Source organism: Lepisosteus platostomus, chromosome 11, assembly GCF_059453375.1.
Source record: "Lepisosteus platostomus isolate fLepPlt1 chromosome 11, fLepPlt1.hap1, whole genome shotgun sequence".
Lineage (NCBI taxonomy): Eukaryota > Metazoa > Chordata > Actinopteri > Semionotiformes > Lepisosteidae > Lepisosteus > Lepisosteus platostomus.
This window is the reverse complement of record NC_142621.1, coordinates 32416783-32442303: the sequence shown is the minus strand read 5'-3', so window position 1 is coordinate 32442303 and position 25521 is coordinate 32416783. Positions and strand designations below refer to the sequence as shown.

The window sequence follows — 25521 nt, the reverse complement described above, 5'->3', positions numbered from 1 at the left end:
AGACTGTGTACTTCAGGGGTGTCCAGCTCTGCTCCCAGACAGACCTGGACATCTATTTCTCATTCATTGTGATATTTTGTGCACTAACAAAAACACAACTATAAAACTTAAAACCTAAGCGACAGGAATTCTGCATCACTTAGTTGCCTGCCGCAAGACATCAGTTAAAATTCATTAAGTGAAAATGAGCTAAACTAAATAGTTAGGATCTTGGATTATTTTAACAGAAACCAACCCTATCGCAGTACTGTTCCGGACATTTTCTGCACAGATATCGAAGGCAATGCTCTACGATGAAACCTACATTTTCTCCATCAACTCTGTTCATTTCACTGTCATGCATTCATATAACTACATCTGAAATAGATTTGTTTGAGATTTCTTTAGAAATTCATATGTTTTTGATAACCTTTCCCATGTTTTTACTGAAGAGGATTTTGGGTCCAATACCGTGTGAGTCCAGCAGAGGGCACTGCAGTACTTCTGTCACCCCTTGGCAGTGTCATTAATAGCAATGCAATGTTGCACCATAACACGCACGGCTTCAGTCTAGCTCATTAACACGAAATATACCTGAACTAATGACAGCCATAACACCCCAATAAATCTCCTGTGCGTCAGAGACCATGGGCTGCAGTTCTCTGGATTAGAATGGACACCAGGATCAAGACAATGCTCCCTTTTTTGTGGAGAACAAATGCACTTCACTCCATCCCATGCTCCCTTCCATCTTTTCCAACTCCATCTCTTCCAGGGGAGAGAAACAAATGCAGGACTGGCAGCATTGTTCCAGCCAACTGAACAACTTCCAGGCTCAAATACATAGTCTGAACATACAGATGTTCAAACCCCAAAATTCACAGAGATACACTCACAGATACTGTTGCAACACTTTACTGATGCAGTAACAAAAATGTTTTGTCCATTAAATTATCTCTGTATCCACACAGCTCTGCACAGCAAGTAATAATTAAAGAGACTAAATCAAGCCAACCTCATTAATTACTGCCATGCCAAGCATCAGAAGGGGATGCCAAGGCACAATTTACAATGCGTCAGTCTGACAGGCACAAACTGCAGTTACACTGCTTCTCTGCCCAAAACGTGTGTCTGGCACAATGAGAGAAGTTCAGTGCTGTTCCCAAGTGTTATATCGCCGCCCTACTGGAGAGTGACAGGAACAGCAGTGGCAGGGATTTGTGGCACAGCGGCATGTATGAACATCGCGCTGCCCTTCACACTGCTGGATGAAAGCATTGGGTTTTCCAGAGGCATGTGACTGGCTGTTGACCGCAGTGCCTGCCCCTGCTGCTCCTGTCCCCTGACTCTGGCTGACTGTCTGACTGCACCCTGTTTCTGAGTGAGTAGTAGCTCCACTCCCTAAACCAGAAGCTGACAGTAACTGTGTCGCTGTGTTTGTGAATTAATGCCCAGGACTGCACATACATGCTCTCTCACTCACCCAAATCCACACAAACACAGGGCTGTGTTTTGTTCAACTGGTCAGCAGCTGGTCATTGTTAGAAACAGATGTGGTGTATTTTCTATTGAGTTACAGCAGGATCCCAGGGGGCTCTCTGTCTCACTCACTGTACTATGAGTGGGACTGGAAGGTGGGGTCTGTCCATACGTGAGCTGAGCCTGAGACGGTGGAAGCTGCACACCGAGGTGAGGTTTGGGACACCCAAGTTCCTTGCAGAAGAGGGAGTAGGTCACCTGGCTCTGAGACACAGCTGTCTTGCTACCTGACTGATGCCCCACATCCTCCCAGTCCCCCCCACCCCACCCCGACCCCACACACCTGACCCCAGTCTTTGAACTAGTTACAGCACACAGGGCCAGCCTGTTACTAAAGTCAACTAAAATGCTAGAGTTCCACAGCTTCTCATCTACAATATCTGTCTGAGACTATCAATCTGAATTTCCTCTTGTCATGATTTTGAACACAGCGGGTGCTCCAGACACCTTCTATGTTGGAGACAATTCCAGTCTCGCAGGTCTCAAAACTCCCCCAGTGATTAGTACAGAGAGTCTGCTTGTCATCCACTACAGAATATTCATCTGCAACAGATGGACAAATGCAGAGAAACAATGCAGCACAATAACAAAGCAGCACAAGGGGGAAGGGGTTCAATCAACTCAATGTCCAAAGTTCCGGGGTGAACCGTGGTGGGGGGAGCCAATCGCCCACTTCCTGCAGCATCTACTGCGCCTCCCATCTGGAGACACAGGTCAGTGTGTCAGTATGTTGGGATTTGTATGTCTGTGTCAGTGTGTGTGACTGTTGGAGATGGATGGTGTGTGTCAGTGTGTGTGGTTGTTGGGGATGGATGGTGTGTGTGTCAGTGTGTGTGACTGTTGGGGATGGATGGTGTGTGTGTCAGTGTGTGTAGTTGTTGGGGATGGATGGTGTGTGTGGTTGTTGGGGATGGATGGTGTGTGTGTCAGTGTGTGTGGTTGTTGGGGATGGATGGTGTGTGTCAGTGTGTGTGGTTGTTGGGGATGGATGGTGTGTGTCAGTGTGTGGGGTTGTTGGGGATGGATGGTGTGTGTGGTTGTTGGGGATGGATGGTGTGTGTGTCAGTGTGTGTAGTTGTTGGGGATGGATGGTGTGTGTGTCAGTGTGTGTGGTTGTTGGGGATGGATGGTGTGTGTCAGTGTGTGTGGTTGTTGGGGATGGATGGTGTGTGTCAGTGTGTGTGGTTGTTGGGGATGGATGGTGTGTGTCAGTGTGTGGGGTTGTTGGGGATGGATGGTGTGTGTGGTTGTTGGGGATGGATGGTGTGTGCAGTGTGTACTTGGAGGGGATTATGGCGTGCGTGTCAGTGCTCCTCAGAGCTCATCACGGGTGGCGCTGGCAGGGCTGGCGCTGGCCACATTGTTCTGGGCCGCGGTGCTGATCTGACCCTGCTGCCGGGTCTTGCGAGAGTGCTCCCGGTCCCAGTCCGTGTTCACCGACTCGTCGTCCCAGATCGTTGAAGTCTCGGTGTCGCTGATGTATCCTGGCTCGCCGGTGTAGTGCGTGGGGTAGACCAGCAGGGGCTCCACTGAGAACGCCCGCAGGTTCCGCTGCTCAAACTGCTCCATGTACTCCACCCTAGGAGGTGGGGGGAGAAGAGGGTCATATTGACAGGCACCCCAGTAATCAATCACCTCATCAGCGACCGAGGCAGAAGAGAGAGAGACACACAGACACAGCGATCAGTCCATTCTCTCCTTGTGCCATCGTGTAGCCCCCATCCATAAGAAAGATGACAAGACTGAACCAAGTAACTACCGACCAGCAAGTCCTACTGCTCTTCACAGCAAGGTTAGGACTAAACTAGAGGATCACAGGCAGTGGGATTCTAGGGGATGGTCGACAACTTAGGCTTTTCTAAAGGTAGGTCTGGCATAACTTTGAACATGCAACAGCATTAATGGGTACAAACCACATGTGATGTTTTCTGAAGGCACTCAAGGTAATGTATGTACCTGTACCGGGGTTGCAAATTGGTTAATGGACTGTTCACAGACACTAGAGAAAATGGGAGAAGGAATCAGGGTGATGAAATTCATGGAGTATTGATGGAGTACATGGATCTGTATTAGGACGACTTCCTAATTGATATCAGTAACCTACATTCTGATATTTTTAGTAATATCAGTTTATTTCAAAATAGGGGGATCAGAAAACAATTATAACCTGTAAACATTTCACAAGAACACCTGACAGACAATGTTACACGCACCAAGCCACGATGAGCTAAACATCTCAAATGGGCAATGATGATCATGAGGAGGCTTCTTTATGACTTAGATGTTCATATTGACGCATCATTTTCATCTTCCAAGCAAAGTGCTGAAGCCATGAAAAAGGCATACAGAGAATAGAAACCAGCCTACTGGTTCCCTTAAAGAGCCAAAAAGCCATCAGTTCCCACAGAGAAGAGAATGGGAACAATTACAGATCTGGTACAAACTTGGGTTTTAGTGTAATTCAAAACACAATCAGCCCCAAAGAAGGGCTTGTTATAAGGTATGAGGGGGGAATTAACACACTGAGCCAGTTCATCTCCCCTCTGCAGTGTTCAGCAATTCAAATGATTTCCAGAATTATCTCAGTGTCCTGAAACAAAGCGAGTAAGTCAGACTGCGCTGCGCCTCACAATTATGGTTTTTGAAGCGAAAAAATGGGACTCACTTGCTTGTCCTATAAACAAAGAATGTATTACAGCTCAGAAACCATTATGATGAGCAAGGGGAGAACACACTATTGAGTACCCCTGCTGAGGATGACAGCACAATTCAAATCCATTCAGAGGTTTCCTACTGGAAGAGACACCTTGTTTTTTGCTTGAAGATTTTAATAACACTTTAAGCTCTCCAAGCTTTTCATCTGAATGAATTCTGGAATGTCCAAAGGCAATATATTTTCCACAAAGGAAAAGTACTGTTTAATGTCCCTTCACTTAGCGCAATCTCTTTTCACACTGTCTCTGACGTTTAACTTTTAAGATTGTATTGTTCAATCCAATAATTAACAAAGGTTGGAGGAACTAATACAGAATCATGTTCAATTTATATGTGATTTTAACTTGAAATTGATATAAAATTGATTCATCTCTACCATGGGCTGAAGACAATTTTTTTATTAACCTAACACCATCTAAGCCAGATAGACTGTACAGTCTTTGAAATTATAGTTACAGATTTTAATCCTGTATTGAGGCACAAAGCAACTGGGACGGAATGAAATCTCTATCTGACAGGATATCTTGAGACTCGGTTCATCACAATTCATACTTGAAGTGCGTGAAATGGAAATGGAAATGATAGCTAATATCTGAATCCATGTACATTATTTAAACACCATACATTCAACAGTGACTCAGTGATTCTGCAATTCACCCCCCCCCCCCTATCCAAGCACACACACAAGCAGCAGGACACCTGTGTACCCAAGCACACACACACACACACAAGCAGGATACATGTGTACCCAAGCACACACACAAGCAGGATACATGCGTACCCAAGCACACGAACACACAAGCAGGATACATGTGTACCCAAGCACACACACAGACACAAGCAGGATACATGTGTACCCAAACACACACACACAAGGACACATGTGTACCCAAGCACACACACAGACAAGCAGGACACATGTGTACCCAAGCACGCACGCACGCACGCACGCACGCACACACACACACACACACACACACTCACAACACACACAACACACACAACACACAACACACAACACACTCACACTCAGGTCCATGCTAGGGACCTAGCACATTAATGCTGGAGAAGACAGAACTGGGATTGTTCCCTGGGATCAATAGGAATTCTGTCCCAGTCCTACAGAGGGACAGGAAAAGCTGCCCCAGCCACACATTCCTTCTGCTCCCCCCTGCATTCCTGAACCCAGAGGGGGGAGCGAGAGAGCGTTGGGAACCGATGGAAGAAATCAGAGAATGCTTGACAGAGCGAGTCTGGCAGTGAGAGAATGAGGCAGAGTGGAGGACAGAAGGAGAGTGAAAGCGAGAATGGAGGAGGCTAGGAGAAGGAAGCTGGGGGGAGATGCAGGAAGTCTTGAGGAACTGGAGAGCACAGGGAGCCATTGTGTGCCGAGACCGGCACAGGATTCCCATTGATCCCGGAAAACAATCTCAGCACTGTGCCATCGCAGGCCACACCAGTGTGTGTGTCAACGCGCTAGAAATACGCTGTCTGTCAGCTCGTGTGCATTTCACCTCATACAATGTGAGGGAGGGCTGTCTCTCTGCTGTTTGCCACTGTGATGTATTTATCCTAAGCCATCCGGGGCTCCGGGCTATTAACAGTCAGTCCATCAGGCTGCCTCCTGCTCAACGATGAGAAAAGAGCCCAGGATCCCGGCTCACAGTTTCCTCGTGAGCGAGTGAATGGAACCTGGACAAACCTCTTCACACAAAGAGTTGTGGCTGTGTGGGATCATATTTTGGTATGGTATTTTTGAAGCAGACTTGCTCAGATTATTCAAGAGGATTCATGTGGATGAGGTTCTGGGACTGACTGGACACACTTAACCAGTTCGTGTTCTGTGCTGTGCGAGATGCTTCTGTCTGCCCTGTCTGTCTTACTGCGTGTGCTGTGTGCTTTCGTGTGTTCCCTCTGTGTTGCTTCACACAGTCTGCTACATTACGGGCTTGTTTGTGTCGACTCGAACCCGCTGAATGCTGGTCGTAGCTCTGAGGTACACGCCAAGCCCGGAGGTGTCGGGGTCTGACTCACTTGGGGTGCTTGTTGAACATGATCGGCAGAAACTCGTCCACGGGCAACATCTTCCCAAAGGCCTGGGCCGCCAGCAGCTTGAGCGCCCCCTGCTGGGAGAGGGCGTACCCCAGCGTCCAGTAGGAGTAATCGGCCACCACCAGGTTATTGACCCCCGGGACCGACTCCTCCGGCTGCTTCACCTGCATCCGCTTCCTCCCTATATAACTGCAGGAGAAGACGCACATGGGGACAGGATCAGAGGAAAGGAAAAGAAGAGAGAAGGGATTATTCTTGAGTCATTCTTTCTGCTTTCGTGTCTAATGTCTTTCACCCTCACATGTACGGTGACATACCATGCATCTGCCTGCCTGTGCAGCACAAAACTGTGCCACTCTCACCCTATAACTCCAGTCTCTCTTGTAACAGCAGATCCACTCCTGTACAGCCTGGACAGTAAGGGCTGCAGGCAGGCGAGAAGCTGAGGCTTGAGTGCTGTAACTTGGCGTGTGTGCCACTATCTAGTCTAGTGTGGGAAAAATTCCAGGGTCCTATGGATCATCGTTACACCCTCACCTGGCCTCAGAATGCAGCTGAGCAGTTTTAGAACCCATGCTCTGTTGGTATCGATGTGTATCAGCACATGTACCTGAGCCTGTGTGTGCAGATCAGTGTGATCGGTGCAACACTGAACGCTAAAGCACTCCACCAGACTACTCCGTCAAACGTAGTTGCTTGGATGTGCGTTTGCAACCCACACATTTTGGAGTTTCGCCTGCGTTTTGAATTTTTTGAAAAAGCTGATGTTTGCATGCTTTCATAAAGCTCAGCAGGCAGCTCTGCTCACAAGCTGACGCAGTTCCGTACTCACATGAGGTCCCAGTCCAGCTGGGCTTGGTCTATATTGTCCATAATGGCCATTAGCCTCCTCTTGAACCTGGGCTCAAAACGCACATCATCCTCGAGCACCAGGACACGCTGCAGACCCCTTTCCACCACCTGGGGGCAGCAAAGAGCCATGGCTCAGACACAGACTCACACAGAGGTTTTGCTCTGACTCATGATTCGCCCCACATTTAAAAAAAAACATAACAGTTCCGTAATCTGTCCACAAGAGTCTCTCGAGAGGGAATCAAGATGAGCAACGTCCTGGCCAGGCAGGTACAGCCTGGACAGCCAGAGAGACCCAAACACATGCGAGATTGCCTCATGCATCAGAAGCCTCTACTAGTAGAAAGTCTCAGTCTAGCAGGCTTTATACACAGCCTTTAAATCAGCACCTGGAACTATTTAACTATGATCAGTTAAATAGCTGACATGTTCAATCAAGTTAGTTCTGCTTATCTGATCAGTTGCTTGAACAAGTGCTCAAAGGGATTAGGTAACAGGGATCTAGGGTGACCCATAAGAAGAAGTGGATTGGGGAGACCCCTGCACTACACCCTGCACCCAGCTTCTGGCTTCAGGAGTGTGTCATCTCCTCAGATTCCATTGCTATTGCACCATCAGATAGTCAGGTGTGTGTCACGAGTGGGGAGTGTCGGCTACGTCAGGTGTTACCTGTGTCCAGGTGTAGTGGTGGCTCAGGAAACAGCCGATCTCGCCCCGGGTCAGAACCCGGCTAGAGTAGGGGTCCTTATAGCCCGGTAGCATCTCTATGCCCAGGGCCTGAATCTGAGAGGTGTTGAGTGCTCTGAGAGAGCCAGTGAGCCGGGGAGAGCAACAGAGAGGTGGGAGGGGAGGAAGGAGGGACTCGCAGAAGGAAACGACACAGGGGAAAGAGAGGAGGGAGACGGAGGGAGATGAGTGAGAGACAGGAGGGGAGAGCAGTGTCAGGGCGGCAGCAAACACACAGCTCTGCTTTCAGAGGGAGCAGCTTCAGCTCCACAACTTTCTACAGCCTCAGCTACAGCTCGAAAAGTGTGTTGGAGTCATTGAAACGTTCATTTTTTTCACGTGTCCTCGTGTGTTTCAGTCCAGACTGGGGCCTTTCTGCTTTTACTGTTCCAGAAACCTGGGAGAACATTTTTTTCCTGTTTTGCTGTGTGATAGTCACGGTTCCGTGCAGGGTCGTGCCCCCCGCCACCCGTTCCGTCCCCACACCTGGGGCGCGAACCCAGGTCTCCGGCGTAACGCAACAGGGCACCAACCGCGTGAGCTAAAGAAGACCTCCCTCAGCCCAGACAGCTGAGGACCCTGCTATGCACAGTGACTAACACTAACTCTGTTACAGCTGCAAATCCAGTCCTGTGTCCCCATGTCCACCGATAATCCTGTCTCCCTGTCCCCCTGCTCCCCTGTCCCCCTTCTCTCTTGTCCCCCTGCTCCCCTGTCTCCCTGTCCCCATATCGCCCTTGTCCCTCTGTCCTCACTGCACCTCTGTCCTCCTATCCCCTTGCTCCCATGTCCCCATGTCCCCCTGTTCCCCTGCTCCCCGCCCCCCCGTCCCCCCACTCATACTTGCCGTCCACGGCCTCAGTCACTGTGGTGTCGATGCCCAGGGCCTCCAGCGTGCGCAGCATGCGGTCCCGGCGGTCCGCGCGGCGTTTCAGGTTAATCAGGAAAATCTGAGGGGGGGGGGGCATGGGTGTGAGACAGACCAGCAGGACCACCAGTGACAACTCTTCACACAAAGAGCTGTGGGTGTCTGGAGCGGGCTCCCCCGTCCAGGGGCTGAGGCCTTGGCTCCTTTAGGAAATGGCTGGACAAACGCCTGGATCCAGCTGACTGCTCAATTCCACAGTTTACAAACCGGAGGAGGTCTGGTTTGTGTGGCTGGCAGTACTTCATCAGACCGAGGACGCCGTCCAGCAGTTTCTCGGAAGAAGCCAAGGTATCGACTTTGACAGCGCAGCGTGGTAGCTTGTTCCCATCTCCCACAACCCTTTGTGTGCAGAAGTGTCTCTTGTTTGGTCAGTTTTAAATGCACCTCCCCTTACTTCACACTTTGTGCCCTCTGGTCCGCGCTTCACTGTTTGTTCTGAGACACTTGAATCGAACAGATGAGCAAACTGGGGCCAAATGGCTCCACTCGTTTGCAACCTTTGTCATGTTCTGACATTCAAACGTGCCAACACACACACACAGGACGGGTTCTGTTACCTCATCAAAGCCCATCTTGTCTCGCGGCGCAGGTGGGGTGTACAGGTACTGCGACGGCTCTATCGGCGGGCGGTCAACTGAGGGGTGGGCGGGAGAGTGGAGGTTATTTGACACCGGATCTTCCTTCTCTCTCTGAATGAGCCCCTTGTGCTCTCTCTCCTTCTCACTGCCTTGACAAAACTCACACCGGCCTCTGACAGGCCAGTCACACCTCGCTGCTTTCCCGCAGCAGGGAGGGTGAGTGTGAGGGGTCGCTGTGAGTAGGATTTCCACGTGGTCTCGGAGACACGAGCACGGGAGAGAGCTGCAAATGACCTTTCTGTGGAGCCAAAATCTGCCCCCCTCCATTTTTTCAAAGGCTGCTAGCTCAACAGTCACAACCCAGCCAGAGACAGTGAAAGTGGGGATGAGAGAAATGAACAAATGAACAGTACAATGTCACAACAAATTACAGTGTCCCCATCTACTTACAGTTCTGAAGGGCACAGAAAATGTAAACTGGTGGATTTTATGGAGGATTTGGATGTTATTCAGAGGCTACAGAGGCGATAACAGTTTTGAAAGACACGCTCTAGTGCAGATAAAAATGACTGGAACTCTGAATGGCCCGTCTTCATCATAAAATTGTGTTGAGGACAGGTGTCAATATGTGTGTAAGTTTGTGTGTGTGCAGGTAATACAATGTTTGTGGGGACAAAGTTTGACATAAATTCTTCACGTAAACCCTTTGTGAAACAACTCCTGACAAAACAGAGGACTCTTAAGTCTTGACAAGATAAATTGCTGTTTTAATAAACCAAATCACCTCTAAATGTAAAACTTTGTGTTTTCTACATTCTATCTACTTAAACCTTGTGCCGGGTAGAGTCCAGAACAGTACATAAAAATAATGAGAGTCAGTGGGAGCTCAAGCTACAGAAAAAGGAAAGTGTGTGCGAGTGAAAATGTTTGTGTGTGTGTGTAAAGGTGTGTGGGAGTGGGAGTGGAAGTGTCCAGCCCTGTTCCAGATGTTCAGGCAGATGTGCTGAGTCGAGGCTGGCGTCAGCCTGTCGGACAGGAGCTGGGGGCAGGTATCTGACCACCTGCAGGCTGACACTCCCTCCCCTGCACACACAGACCAACCCCTGACATCGGCCTGCAGACGCTGGAGCAATCGTGAATCATGTGCTGCCTCCATCTGTTTTGTTATGGCAGAAAGAAAGTGCCGATGATACAGACACTCACTCATGACCTCCATCTGCATGTGAACGAAGCTCTCCACCTCCTCCTCCAGGGTCTGCTGGGGCTTCAGGGGCACCGTCAGGTACCCATAGTGCTCTCTGTTACAGATGTACATCTGTATGTCTGCAGAAAGACACTGGGTATCAACACAGAGTGTATTCTACACCCACTCGACCTCCAAAAAGTGCAGAGATACTGTACACACCCTCGCTGATCCGTACGCACACTAGACACACTGTACTGACTCTGTACATATTCACTGTGCACACTGCATACACTGCACTGACACTACACACCCTTGTTGACTGTGTATGCACACTGGACACACTTTACAGTCACAGTACACATTCACTGCGCACACTACACACCCTGACACTACACACCCTCGCTGACTGCGTATATACACTGGACTGACTCTGTATACATTGTATCCATATATAACAAATATGCCCCTGTGTATAACAGGGATCTCAGCCGCCCGGGCTGGGGGAGATCTCCTTTAGCTCAGCTGGCAAGTTACCTGCTGCGTGACGCCGGAGGACCGGGTTCGTGCCCAGGCGGTGAGGGCCGAACTGGCAGGGCAAGGGCAGAAACCCAGAAGAACCATTATACATGCTGCCTCACACTGCTCACACTCATTATAATCAGCCTCTGGTTGATAAAACATGGGGCAGGCTCTCCAGTGGGGGCAATCTCAGCATCTCTGCAAGCACACTGCCTTGATCTCTCTGGAGTTTATCTCATTAGTCCTGCGAAGCTTGTCTTTATTGTGCATGGCGTTTGGACTGCCTCACTGCAACACCTCTAACTACAACCACACACGCAAGCTCAGCCTAAATACCTGCTCACGGGCATGGGACTTATTAACTTTCTCATAAAACTTCAAACAGCTTTCCTGCTCCACAGAATTACATATGGCTACAATTTAAAATGCATCCCCAATATCTTTTTATTTAAAGTTCTAAATCTGATGCAAGGTCCATTTCACAGAGTTAATAAGCAAACAGTGCCCTGCGACCCCTGGGCTGTTCCATTGATCAGTGTGCTGGGGGGTGGGGGGGGGGGCATTTCCATCCTGCTTTTTAAAGAGGGATCTGGAGGGGGAGACATTTATTTTTATGATGCCAGCAAATCCCCCTGCCGTGGTTAGATCCTTGGCAGGTTAGCACAGACAGACGTGGCACATTCAGACCCCAGCTAACGACATGGACCCCCACACAACACAGTACACATGCACCCGCCACAGCATGTGCACCACAGCAAACACTACACACACTAGAAGCAATGCAGCACAGTGCTGAAGACACAACGTGAAAGTGACACACAACCCAGGAGCATGACTGATGGGCCACACAGTCTGTTTCTTCACTGCCTCTCTCAGGTTCGAGCTCAGAGGCTTCACTAGCATGACAAATTGAATACAATCAGCACTACAGTGCTGGTGCACAACAACTGGCTGGGTTTGAGCAATTATGTTCTGCATTGGCAAGATACTAAAGACCTTGATACTGACTCTCCTCCCTGTGTTATTGTTCCCTCACTGCTTGCTCCCAGGAACACCTGGAGCAGGACCGCTGTGTTCCATCGCTCACTGTAAGAGGTGCTCTGTCGCCTCTGTGTGTCCGACACTGCAGGATGAAGGGGGTCTCATCCTGTCTGTCCACGCTGGCGATGCAGACAGACCTGTGCTCTGTGCCTGCCTCGCTCAAAGAGCTCATTAGTGTCAGACAGTCTGCCTTTTCATTGAAAAAGAAAATGAGGTTGGGGATCTGGACTGTGTTATGGTACTCTGCTAGGACCTGCTCTCGGGTGAGGGTTGTCTCGCCATCTCTCCCCCAGCCTCTCCCCCTGCCTGACCTGCCTGTCGCGCAGAGAAGGCGAACACCATGATGTCGTCAAAGGCCCAGGTGTAGTCGGGGTGCGGGGGGTAGAAGGCCAGGGCTCGGCTCGCGCTGCGCCGCAGATCAAGCAGGAAGGAAGAGTGCACCATGGGAACCGCAAAGCAGCCCAGCCTCTTCCACTCTCGGATGGGCACGTAGTCTGGGGTGCGCTTGTAATACCCCTGAAGGAGAGAGAGGGAAATGGGAAGAGGCAGATGTGGTGTGAGGACAAACAGAGCAGGAGAGACACAGAGAGATCGGCTCAGACTCACTTCAATTCCATTTAGATTTCCGACAGAGGCAGAAATCAAGGCTGAGACATACAGTACTTGCTTTGCATTTTTGTAGTTAACTGTACTGCAGTGATCAATTTATCACCTTGCATTCGCTTTTCATTTTGATTTATCCCAAGATCATTTATGTTTCAATTACATGTCTGACAAATGTTCTCCATCATACAACATTCTGCTTTCTATTCACTGTTAACTCTTTTGCTGCCCTATTCTGTTCACACTGCCAGTGTGTGCCTTTCCCCTTGTATTGTCTGCACTTTGGCGAAGACGGACGGGTACCTGGGGCGTGATGCCGCACCAGAAGTTCGAGTACAGGGAACGGGAGTCCAGCATGGGCGCCGCCAGCGTGAGGTTCTCGGCCATCAGCTGAGACAGGACCCGCGGGTTCGACAGGAGGTTATCGCTGTCCACGAACTGGGGCCGGGTGAGAGGGAGAGAGAAGAGTGAGGTGCACAACCAATACCCCTGAAATACCGGGACAAATCTAGAGCTGCCGCCCAATCCAAAAAACATACACCAGCACTCAAAACACTGATTTCAACACATCTGAGCTTAGCGCTTATCGTTGATGGTGGAGATATTTCAGTTTTGCCCTTCAGCCACAGGCCTGTGGCAGTGTGAGCAATGTACTTCTCTCAGACTGTGGCGGTTAGATGCACAGGTGCATAAGATTGCATCTCTTCAGGTGAAAAAAGCAACACCTGAAGACTTTCGGTCTGTGCGCCCTCTACCACCCAGTACGGTATCTCCTGTCAGGGCCAAGCGTGCCCGTTCCCAGGCTAGCTGCCAACCCCCTGATGTCCCATCGCGAGCCCTGGCGGCGAACGCCCTCAGATGGGTATCCCATGAGCCCACTCTCCCCTCACCAGGATGTAATCGGCCCAGCGTTCCCGCGCCGCCCGCAGAGCGGCCTGGCGCAGCTTCATGACGTGGGTGAAGCGCGAGCTGGTCCAGTGCTTGGGCCCCATCTCATCGGAGTAGGAGCTGAGAGGGGCGAGGCAGTGGGAGAGAGGGAGAGAACAGCACGAGATTCAGTTAAAACCGAGAGGACACAGAACGATAAGAAATATCCAGCAACATTATTTTAAGGCCCAGTGTGGTTTCTTTCATTTTATGAGGATTTTTCCCAGAAGTAATGGAACAAGTCATCTCACTATCTGCATGACACAGGGTTTGGACAGGAAGGGCACCTTGAACTTTGAACCCACAGGACTGTGCCGCCTGTCCTTGGTATTGACATGTTTAGTCAGTGTGAAGATGGCGGGCTTCTGTGAATTTGGCCGAACCCTAAGGTTTCTGCACACCCCGGGCATGACACCAGCAGAAGATCATCGCTCACATTATGGGCAAGAAACCTGCTGGCACTGCAAGTGATCTCAGCATTCCCCTGGGTAACCGTGCCAACGCTGCTCACTGGTGCTTGGGGTAACACAAGGAGGGGGTACAGGTCCTGCAGATCATTGTAAGGGTGAGACAAAAGGTGGGAGTGACAAATGACACTGGAGCTGAATCCCCATCCCGAAATGCCAGGGAAGATCCTGGCTGCTATGCTCTGGGATGGTGTGTGGTTCTTGTTGAATACCCCTCCCGCATTGTAACCCCTGCTGTCGCACACAGGACCTGTTACATCAGAGTCCGGGGTCAAGAACGACCTGGGTTTCCGCATCACGGCACCATGTGGCTGTGTGTTAACAGCAGGACCCTTAACTCAATTGATCAGGAGACTGTGTGGAAAAGTGATCTGTGCCATAGTCTCACTGATCATAATTGTAGCTGTGTATGAAAAAACGCATTGCCAAGGGAGGTCCTGTTACCTGAACTGCAACACCCTGATATATGGTGACGGTGTTGGAGGGGGTTTCAGGGAGAAGGGATAAGGTCAAGGTAAAAGCACGAGGGAGCAAGGGAAGGTTAAGGAGGGCAGTAGGAGGGAACGAGATCAGGATTCAGGGGTCTGCGGAGAAAGTTTCACTGACCGAGGTTCCTCCATGGGTCTCCACTCCACATAGTGATAGAGCCCCTGAACCCTCTTCAGCCAGTCTCTCAGCATTGCTGTGGTGTTGTCCACATTGTGGTCTGTAGCTGCCCTGCAACACACAACACCAAGTGTCAACATAATGCACAACATTAACACAAAGGGACACATACACAACACAAACAGGTGGCATCATCACGCCTGGATGCGCAAAATCAAACGCAAATCAACAACATCAACATTCACTATGCATTACAACAGCATTAAGACATTTCAATGCTGAAATAGCATGCACCGCACAAGGACATTAAAACACACAAACACAAACATTAAGGTGACGCATTCATCATTGCAGAATGCTTACAGATCTGCACAATTCCTCTGGCTCCTCGTCTCTGTTTTTGTTTGCCTCCTACAGCAGTTAGAGGGAGTGCCCATCAGTCTGACAGCTTTTATTAGAGAGGTGAGCTGGAACTTCCTCACCTCTCTAATCCCTCACGTCCTGACACAGTGATTGACCAACTGAAACACTGGCTTCCTGACACAGTGACTGACCAACTGAAACACTGGCTTCCTGACACAGTGACTGACCAACTGAAACACTGGCTTCCTGACACAGTGACTGACCGACTGAAACACTGGCTTCCTGACACAGTGACTGACCAACTGAAACACTGGCTTCCTGACACAGTGATTGACCAACTGAAACACTGGCTTCCTGACACAGTGACTGACCAACTGAAACACTGGCTTCCTGACACAGTGACTGACCGACTGAAACACTGGCTTCCTGACACAGTGAATGACCAACTGAAACACTGGCTTCCTGACACAGTGACTGACCGACTGAAACACTGGCTTCCTGACACAGTGACTGACCGACTGAAACACTGGCTTCCTGACACAGTGATTGACCGACTGAAACACTGGCTTCCTGACACAGTGACTGACCGACTGAAACACTGGCTTCCTGACACAGTGACTGACCGACTGAAACACTGGCTTCCTGACACAGTGATTGACCGACTGAAACACTGGCTTCCTGACACAGTGACTGACCGACTGAAACACTGGCTTCCTGACACAGTGACTGACCGACTGAAACACTGGCTTCCTGACACAGTTATTGACCGACTGAAACACTGGCTTCCTGACACAGTGACTGACCGACTGAAACACTGGCTTCCTGACACAGTGACTGACCGACTGAAACACTGGCTTCCTGACACAGTGACTGACCGACTGAAACACTGGCTTCCTGACACAGTGACTGACCGACTGAAACACTGGCTTCCTGACACAGTGACTGACCGACTGAAACACTGGCTTCCTGACACAGTGACTGACCAACTGAAACACTGGCTTCCTGACACAGTGACTGACCGACTGAAACACTGGCTTCCTGACACAGTGACTGACCGACTGAAACACTGGCTTCCTGACACAGTGACTGACCGACTGAAACACTGGCTTCCTGACGCAGTGATTGACCGACTGAAACACTGGCTTCCTGACACAGTGACTGACCGACTGAAACACTGGCTTCCTGACACAGTGACTGACCAACTGAAACACTGGCTTCCTGACACAGTGAATGACCAACTGAAACACTGGCTTCCTGACACAGTGATTGACCAACTGAAACACTGACTTCCTGACAGTGATTGACTGACCGAAATCTCACTGTAAATTGTACAAGACACATATCCACTCTTAACCTCCTCTGACTTAAATACACCTTGTCCTTATTACATTACCAAACAAAATCATGTGGTACTGGAGGATTAAGGATTCCAGAAATCTCTGTTGATCAAAACTGATGAGGCTAGTTTTCAATCATTTCTGCGATTATTTAATTTATCAGTGGGTAACACCAACACATACACCCCAGAACAACACAAGTGAGATGTTAGATGTTATTAAAGCAGTCTACTGTACAACAGAGAGCACCACCAGCACAACAAACTGCAATGGACATAAATAAGTGCTAAATAAATAATATCAGAAATAAAATTTTGCCATGCAAAAAGAAACAAAAAACATTCCAGATGTAGCCAACAGTTTTTCTTGTGAGACCGTGTCTGGATTTCCTGTTTACGTCTCCCCACACAGAGCAGGCAGTCAGAGAGAGTTTGCTGACACACCACAGCAAGGAGAGAGGACCGCTGGAAAAACATCGATACACACACTCACTCACTGACACACACACTCACACACTGACACACATTCGCACACAGACACACCACAGCAAGGAGGACCGCTGGAAAAACACTGATACACACACTCACACACTGAAACACACACTCCCACACTGACACACACACACACACTGACACACCACAGCAAGGACAGAGGACTGCTGGAAAAACACTGATACACACACTCACACACTGACTCAGCACAGGCACTGATACATACAATCATACAACGACACTCTGACACACACTGGCACGGTGACACAGCACAGGCACTGACACACACATTCACACAATGACACAGCACAGTGATGGGAAAACACAGACACACACAGGCCAAGACACACACATTCACACAATGACACAGCACAGTGATGGGAAAACACAGACACACACAGGCACTAACACACACTCGCACACGGACACACACAGGCACTGACACACTGACACACACAGACAGATGATACAATAAACAAACAGTAGCAAGGGAATTGCAAAGAGATTTAGACAAAATCACGGAGTATACAGATGTACTGAAAATGAAATGTCAAATCGATGTGCAGTGTGATCCACACAGGCTGTAGAAACATACCATACGCATCACATGGGTAATTCTGTAACTCTTCAGAATTGCAGGAAGCTACACCTGAAAGGGATCTGGGTGTTAATTAAGATTATTAGACTTTCTGTCTCATAAAGAGAATATATGGAAGCAATAAAAGAAAACAAATTCCAGGGCAAAGGGACAAGCACAGCAGAAGCACAAGGAAGTTATGCTTAAGCTTTATGATGCACTAGTATGACCTCTGACCTTGCTTATTATTAACACATATTGTGTTCAGTGTAGGCTCAACTGTAGATGTTTCAATCAAAAAGATTTCACCATGAAAGTTCAAACGTAAAACCCTTCACCATCTTCACCGTTCTCTCTCTTTGAGATAACCCCTGTTTTCTTATGCTGGAATGGTGTTAAACCATTAAACACTGTTTTTATAAAATAGCACACATCAACTAAGAGTAATATGCTAATTTTATAGAAAAAATGCAGTTATATTTGTGCTTGCTAGACATCTTCCCTCTAAAACCCCTTAATCCCCACTGAAGGGAGAGTTTTTATAGCCAGCAGCCATATCACCCTGCAACTCACACTGGCAGCCCCACTGAAGCTCAGCAGTGTGAGCCTGGCCAGAACCTGGATGGGAGACCTCTTGGGAAAGCCAAGGTTGTTGCAGGAAGAGGTGTTAGTGGGACCAGTATGGATCTCTCTCCCTGCGGTCTGTATGGGTCCTAATGCCCCAGTATATTGATGGGGATACTATACAGTAAAAAAAGGACCATTTGGATGAGATGTAAAACTGAGGTCCTGACTCCATGTTGTCATTAAAAATCCCAGGGTGTTTTTCTAAAAGAGTAGGGGTGTTACCCGGGTGTGCTGGCCAGATCTCCCCCTGGGCTTAACCAATCATGGCCTCCTATCCACGGTTCTCCTCCCCACTGATAGCTGGTGTGTGGTGAGCGTACTGTGATGACCATCCATGTGAGGCCACACATTGGTGGTGGTGGAGGGGAGTGTCTAGAAAATAATTATTATGATTATTATTATTATTATTATTTGGAGTCAAGTTTTCCAGAACGCTGGGTCTTCTGGAGCACTGCTCTCTCAGGTATGACACCATTAACCCAGGGGACTGCTTACCACCTAGTACTGAAGGACACAGGGACACAAGTGGAAACTGAAAGGAAAATCATTCAGGATGGAGAATAGGAAACACCTGAGATTCACGAGGCCACTAAACTGCCCAACAAGCAGGACAGGCCGAATGGCCTCCTCTCACTTGCAAACGTGATTACGGTATTTTCTGAAGTCATTCCCACAGGAGCGGGGTCTGTGTGCCAGGGGACTTGAGCTGAGAGTGCCAGGAGCTGTGGTACCACCCCCCCACACACACGCACCCCTCCCTCCATCTCACTGTGGCCCTGACCCAAACCAGCCCGACTCGTGGGGAACAGTCCGTGATGCAGACATTCAGCTCTGAGTCATGACTGAGAAACACTATCTTCTAACTGTTGTGTAAGTCTTGTGAACTGAGCGAGCTCTGTAGCCAGGCTGTTACCTGATCCTGCTCTCCGACAAGATTTGGGCTGCGACCTGAGAAAGACTCACACAGCCAGCTGAAAGCGGGTGTTGGCTGGAGATTGCAGTGTGGCCCAGTTATAAATTACTGTAATTCTGCAAAAGTGTAATTGATGTGCACATGAGGTCGCTCTCAGTCATACCTGCATCTAATCTCCCTTCAGAAAAGTCACCCTCCGGTCTGCGCAGGCATACACCTGAGCTTCCTTACACAGCTTCACACTTTCTAATACTGAACACACACCACAGTCCAGCTCTCTAACACTGAGATACTGAACACACACCACAGTCCAGCTCTCTAACACTGAGATACTGAACATACACCACAGTCCAGCTCTCTAACACTGAGATACTGAACACACACCACAGTCCAGCTCTCTAACACTGAGATACTGAACACACACCACAGTCCAGCTCTCTAACACTGAGATACTGAACATACACCACAGTCCAGCTCTCTAACACTGAGATATTGAACACACACCACAGTCCAGCTTTCTAACACTGAGATACTGAACACACACCACAGTCCAGCTCTCTAACACTGAGATACTGAACAAACATCACAGTCCAGCTCTCTAACACAGAGATACTGAACACACACCAGTCCAGCTCTCTGACACCGACATACTGAACACTCACCACTGTCCAGCTCACTAACACTGAGATATTGAACACACACCACAGTCCAGCTCTCTAACACTGAGATACTGAACATACACCACAGTCCAGCTCTCTAACACTGAGATAGTAAACACACACCACAGTCCAGCTCTCTAACACTGAGATACTGAACAAACATCACAGTCCAGCTCTCTAACACAGAGATACTGAACGCACACCACAGTCCAGCTCTCTGACACTGAGATACTGAACACACTCCAGTCTCCCAGTGTATGCCTTGTGCTCTGTGTGCAGACAGGGATTTGCTCAGTGTAAGAAGGCCAATATGAGGCAGAGAGGGGGCTGGCAGTAAAGTTGCCATTGGCAGGGCCTGACAATCAGACCAGAGTTTTCCAAGGTGAACTAGAATATTCCTTACTAAATCTCATCAGGAAATCTAACCACTCAACTCCTCCAGGGGCATCAAAGAGAGAAAGAGAAAGAAAGAGAACTGCAGACATTGGGTACAATAGAGAATTGACTTCTATAAACAGGCACCAGCCAGTTTAATTTGCAAATCCTATGCTCGCACAGTGACACAGCGTGGTTTGTGTCAGACAAGCAGCTAGAAATAGTAATTTCAGGTTATTTCCCCAGTGTGTTTGCTGAGCTGTACTGTAAACACAGAGTGCTGTTAGACAGGCTCTAACACTTGTTTTGGGAGCTGGCTGCAGGTGAGACTGGGGGATGTTGTTATTAGCACAGCTGTTAGGGGCTCAGACAGTGGGGAGAGGGTGTTGAACACAGCCTTTCTGCTGATACACACTGCACTGCTGTCTGACCACCGAGCTGCTCTGAACTGCAGGGTCGCCTGTGAAAAACAGATAGACTGTTTACTAATTAGACAGATTATAAAAGAGTTGAGAATCACTGACAGATTTTGAAGAGTCTTACACAGGGGTGCTTTCTTTTCCTAAACTTGTGACAAAGATAAGCTTCCCCCGTGAACTCTTTTTTCTCTGTATACGTGTCTCCAGTGTATTTATATACACAGTGTGTTCTTGCTCATCTGCCCCCTCACTCTCTCCTGTATTCCTCACACGCTCCCCTTCCAATACAGTCTCTGTATCTCGAGGCAAAACAATTTCCTCTCTCAGGGTTTCAGGAAGATTAGGAAGAGATCTGGTGTGTGAGCACTCCTGCTGTCCCTGCTGTCTAGAGGGGTTAAGAACAGGCACTAACCCACACTGCACTGCACACACAGAACTGAACACACACACATACTGCTGTACCACACACACACACACCACAATGCACTGCCTGCATACCACTGTACCACATAGAATGCACTGCACGCAAAACACTGAACACACACACTACACTAGGCACACACACCACAATCCGTTTTGTGTATACAGTACCACTGTACCGCACACAATGCACTGCACGCAAAACACTGAACACACACACTGCACTGCACTGGGCGCACACCACAATCCATTGTGTGCATACCACTGTACCGCATACACACTACACACATTTTACACAACTAGTGTACAGTATGGACTACACATAGCATACCCAGCAAAGCTAAAATGCAGCTGAACAGCATACTGCTTTGTACACACACACAAACCTGGTGTTTTACAGCAGTATCTCAGTTCTGCAATTTTGCACTTTTTGCTTGGTAATACTGTGCTTTTACTTAAAACTTAAAACAATTTACTGTACTTTCACCAAAGTAGAATCTTATTAAAAGACACTTTTTTACTTGGCTGCTCTCTTATAAAGTGTGTAAAGTATAGACACATCTCTGTGCAATAAATACAGACTGACTGGATGATTGATGATGGAGGTTTGTAAGACATTAAAGCAAAGATTACAATGTGGTTCATTTCACTTATTTATTGGCTCAGTAGTTTATTGATCCCAGATTGTAATCAAGGTAATTCTTGAAAGATCGTACTGAATCACCATCCACACATGGTTCTGTAGTGTGATCCAAATGCCCTGTTAATAAAACTCATTTCCATGCTTTCTGAGTTTTAAGGGCTTTCTTGTTAATTGCTTTCTGGATTAAAAAAATAAAGTAGAGTGATTCTGAATTTCTAAATAAAGCCCCCACATAATCTGCACTTTTTGCATAAGATGCCTGCTTGCACCTCACTGTGAACCTGCACTGACACTGAGGCTGCAAGCTCGCCATGCCCTGGTGAATTTCCTGTAACACAGACAGGGTGGCACTGCCTGCCAACCAGACGGGCTGGCTTCACCAGCTGCTGACTCACACCAGCTTGGTTGTGCCCCACAGCAATGCGAGGGTCCCTTCATCACAGCACAACAGGCCTCCAGTTCCAAATATACTGTATGCACAGTAAACAGCTCTCAGCACTAATGCAGCATCTCTCTCGCAGGCCCACGCCCAGAGAAGAAACTTACATTCCAAGATGAGGGCAGAATGTGCTGTTTTCCTGTAGACTTAGTCATTCCATCACAGAGACAAGCTCAGCTTTGCACCACTGCCACATGCCATTGGGCGATAAATATGTATCAGTTAGTGTGTTTGTGGACAGTGGTGAGACAATGTGTGAGAGTGACACACAGTATATAAGCAGTGTGTGGATTGTGTGAGAGTGACAGTGTGTGTATAAGCAGTGTGTGCATTGTGTGAGTGTGTATAAGCAGTGTGTGCATTGTGTGAGTGTGTATAAGCAGTGTGTGTATTGTATGAGAGTGACAGTGTGTGTATAAGCAGTGTGTGGATCGTGTGTTTGTGTATAAGCAGTGTGTGTATTGTGTGAGAGTGACAGTGTGTATATAAGAAGTGTGTGGATTGTGCGAGTGTGTATGAGCAGTGTGTGTATAAGCAGTGTGTGGATTGTGTGAGTGTGTATAAGCAGTGTGTGGATTGTGTGAGTGTGTATAAGCAGTGTGTGGATTGTGTGAGAGTGACTGTGTGTATAAGCAGTGTGTGGATTGTGTGAGAGTGACAGTGTGTGTATAAGCAGTGTGTGGATTGTGTGAGTGTGTATATAAGCAGTGTGTGGATTGTGTGAGTGTGTATATAAGAAGTGTGTGGATTGTCTGAGTGTGTATATAAGCAGTGTGTGGATTGTGTGAGTGTGTATAAGCAGTGTGTGGATTGTGTGAGTGTGTATTAGCAGTGTGTGGATTGTGTGAGCGTGTATCAGCAGTGTGTGGATTGTGTGAGCGTGTACAACCAGTGTGTGGATTGTGTGAGAGTGACAGTGTGTGTATAAGCAGTGTGTGGATCGTGTGTTTGTGTATAAGCAGTGTGTGTATTGTGTGAGAGTGACAGTGTGTATATAAGAAGTGTGTGGATTGTGTGAGTGTGTATGAGCAGTGTGTGTATAAGCAGTGTGTGGATTGTGTGAGTGTGTATGAGCAGTGTGTGTACGAGCAGTGTGTGGATTGTGTGAGAGTGACAGTGTGTGTATATGCAGATATGAGGGTACACACGAGCCCCCTCTTCAATAGAGCAGGTAGCAGTGAGGGTTTGTGAAGAAGTGGACACGTTCTATTTCCCCCTCTCTTTCTCTTTGAAGTTAAGAGCATCTCCTCAGCTCATTAGTTTCTGGCCTGCAGCTCTCTCTCCCTGTGAGAGTTGGCTGCATGTGGACACCATATGCCGGGGACAGAGAGCTCACCTACTCACACAAACAGGGGTCCACATCTTTGTCAGGACATTTGTCTCAGATACTGCCCCCCAGTACCCAACCACATACCTCTACTAACAGTGTTAACTATTGAAATAAAAAGAAGTGCTTATGCACACACACGGACACAAGATCTGGTTCATGCATCTGTGCAAACACACACACAAGAGTGGGACAATCACAGCTCCTGTCGTGCACACTGTGGACACAGGCTTTCCGGCTGAATCAACCAGCTGAAACAGGCATGGGCTGCAGCACCCAGGATTCCTACTGGCACCAAACAGGAAGAAAAGATTTCTCCTTCCCAGGCTCCTCTGTTTGGGCACCAAGTTTCCCGGACATCTCCTAGCAGAGGTCACGTGGAATGGGTCCCTGCTTGATGTCTAGTGCACCCTCAGAGTGGAAATCTCTCCGAGAGAGCCCGAGACCCTCGCCCGAGAGCAGGACAAGAAGGGTAGAGGGGCCCAGTCTGACTGGGGGGGAGATCCGATCTGAGCAGGACAGATCCCCGTCCCGCCTGCCAGCGAATCCCAGAGACCAGGAAGGAGTCTCCCACAGCCAGGGCGCTCTGTCGCACGCTGTGCATCCTTCCTGTCTTCGGCTTGCTCTGCAGTGCCGTGTGCAGGGAGGGAGGGAGACGCCAGCTCCAGGCGTCATCCCCGCTGCAGAACCACCACCGGGCCTCGCTGCAGGCAGGCAGGACCCAGAGACGGAGAAGGTCTCCCCTTACGTCCCCACCTCAGAACCTCCGAAGAGCACAGGAGTCATTCCGAGCCAGAGGAGGCCCACGCAGTCCAGCTTGTTTGTTTGGCATCTCGGTGACCCTTGAGAGCCAACCTCAACAACACGAGGAGAGAGCTTTCTCCAGACCCCCACCTCTCTCTCGCTCTGATCTCCAGTTGTGACCAGGGTGTCACTTCTGGAGGACGTCTCCTGGGCTGCTGCAGTATTTCTACATCCGTGCTATATCCACAGCAGCGGTGGAGAGGTTAGGGTTCTGGGCTCCTGGAAGACTGCGGGCTCAAATCTCAGATGCGGTTGCATCTATGAGCAAGGAACTTCACTGTGACTGCCTCAGTAAAATACCTATTAATTCAATACGAGAGGAGTAGATCTCGCCGGTAGGGAAGTCATCTGTTTCTACTACTTGAATTCGACTTATCAGAAACGTTTCTGCCACAAAGCCTCCACACCTGTAATAACACCCTGTAGTTTATAATTCTGTGCACGTCCAGTCTATGGTGGTGAAGTGCTCTGCAGGGCGCCTCTCACACAGTGAACATGCCGCTTCCTGTCTCGCTGTGCTGCTGTGTTTGCGTTACTATTTGTAATATCATCACTTGTCACTGCCACCTTCCCACCACGTGGGAGGAGAGAGCTGAAGCACAGGACCTTCCCTACCGAGTCCCAGTCCTCGCAGTTAAACAAGCACTAGACCACAAGAGCACTGCGGGTACTGTACTGTATATCATTCAGGCCAGGGGATGCCAGCCCTGGTCCAGCAGGCTGTGTGGGTCATTTTCAAATGTCCCGTTTCTACAGATAGGGAACAATCTCGTTGCGATCACAGAGGTTTGTAAAATGGTGTTATAACGATGGCGCTTTATTGCAGCGGGGTGCAATGCTTTTGTGCATGAGGAGCAATGGCTGTGCAGCACTGTTAGTGGAATGGAGCCTTTTGCCATGCGATCCCCGCCCCCTCTGTCCGCTGAACCGCGTGCGTGCAGTTCCTCCTGCGAGACCCTGCTGTGCCCATTACACAGTGCAGCGCTGGGGCTCGTGAAAACACGCGCCAAGTGCCTCCAAGCCGTGGGCAGTTAAGACACCTCACTAGCGCCTTATTTACCACATTCTGCGCTGCAGGGAAGCCTGGTAGAAAGTCGTTTTATTTGAATGTTTTGAAAGGTCACCTTTAAAAGAAAATGAGAGCGTGTGCTGTCCGGGGATTTAACATCTTGAAAACCGCGAGAACAGAAAAAAAAACCTCAATCCCCGAGTTCTTTCCGCACGAGCTGGACGGACTTGGCTCGCGACCATGTGGTCACTCGTGCCATCAGCGACTGACCAGCTGAGCAGCAGCTGCCGTTCCTGACCGAGCGAAGCCCTTCAGGGACAGGACAGCGTGTTGCGTCTTCCAGGTTTCGACGGCAGCTCAAGTTTTCGATGGAAATGCACAGGGTTAAGAAAAGCCGTCA

The 25521-nt window shown here is 48.9% G+C and overlaps 1 protein-coding gene across 1 annotated transcript in view; it reads right to left on the bottom strand.

Moving 5' to 3' along the window:
• Nucleotides 1-878: 878 nt before the first annotated feature.
• The window catches only part of colgalt2b (collagen beta(1-O)galactosyltransferase 2b), a 33074-nt gene continuing 8431 nt past the window's right edge, over nt 879-25521 (bottom strand). Inside the window, exons 2-12 of the mRNA XM_088599197.1 lie at nt 14719-14829; nt 13609-13726; nt 13022-13156; nt 12427-12631; nt 10573-10692; nt 9349-9425; nt 8707-8813; nt 7807-7939; nt 7118-7245; nt 6268-6474; nt 879-3097 (exon numbers count right to left, since the gene is read on the bottom strand). Coding sequence (XP_088455323.1) covers nt 2833-3097; nt 6268-6474; nt 7118-7245; nt 7807-7939; nt 8707-8813; nt 9349-9425; nt 10573-10692; nt 12427-12631; nt 13022-13156; nt 13609-13726; nt 14719-14829 — 1606 coding nt within the window. The 3' untranslated portion in view covers nt 879-2832. The remainder of the gene's footprint in view (nt 3098-6267; nt 6475-7117; nt 7246-7806; nt 7940-8706; nt 8814-9348; nt 9426-10572; nt 10693-12426; nt 12632-13021; nt 13157-13608; nt 13727-14718; nt 14830-25521) is intronic.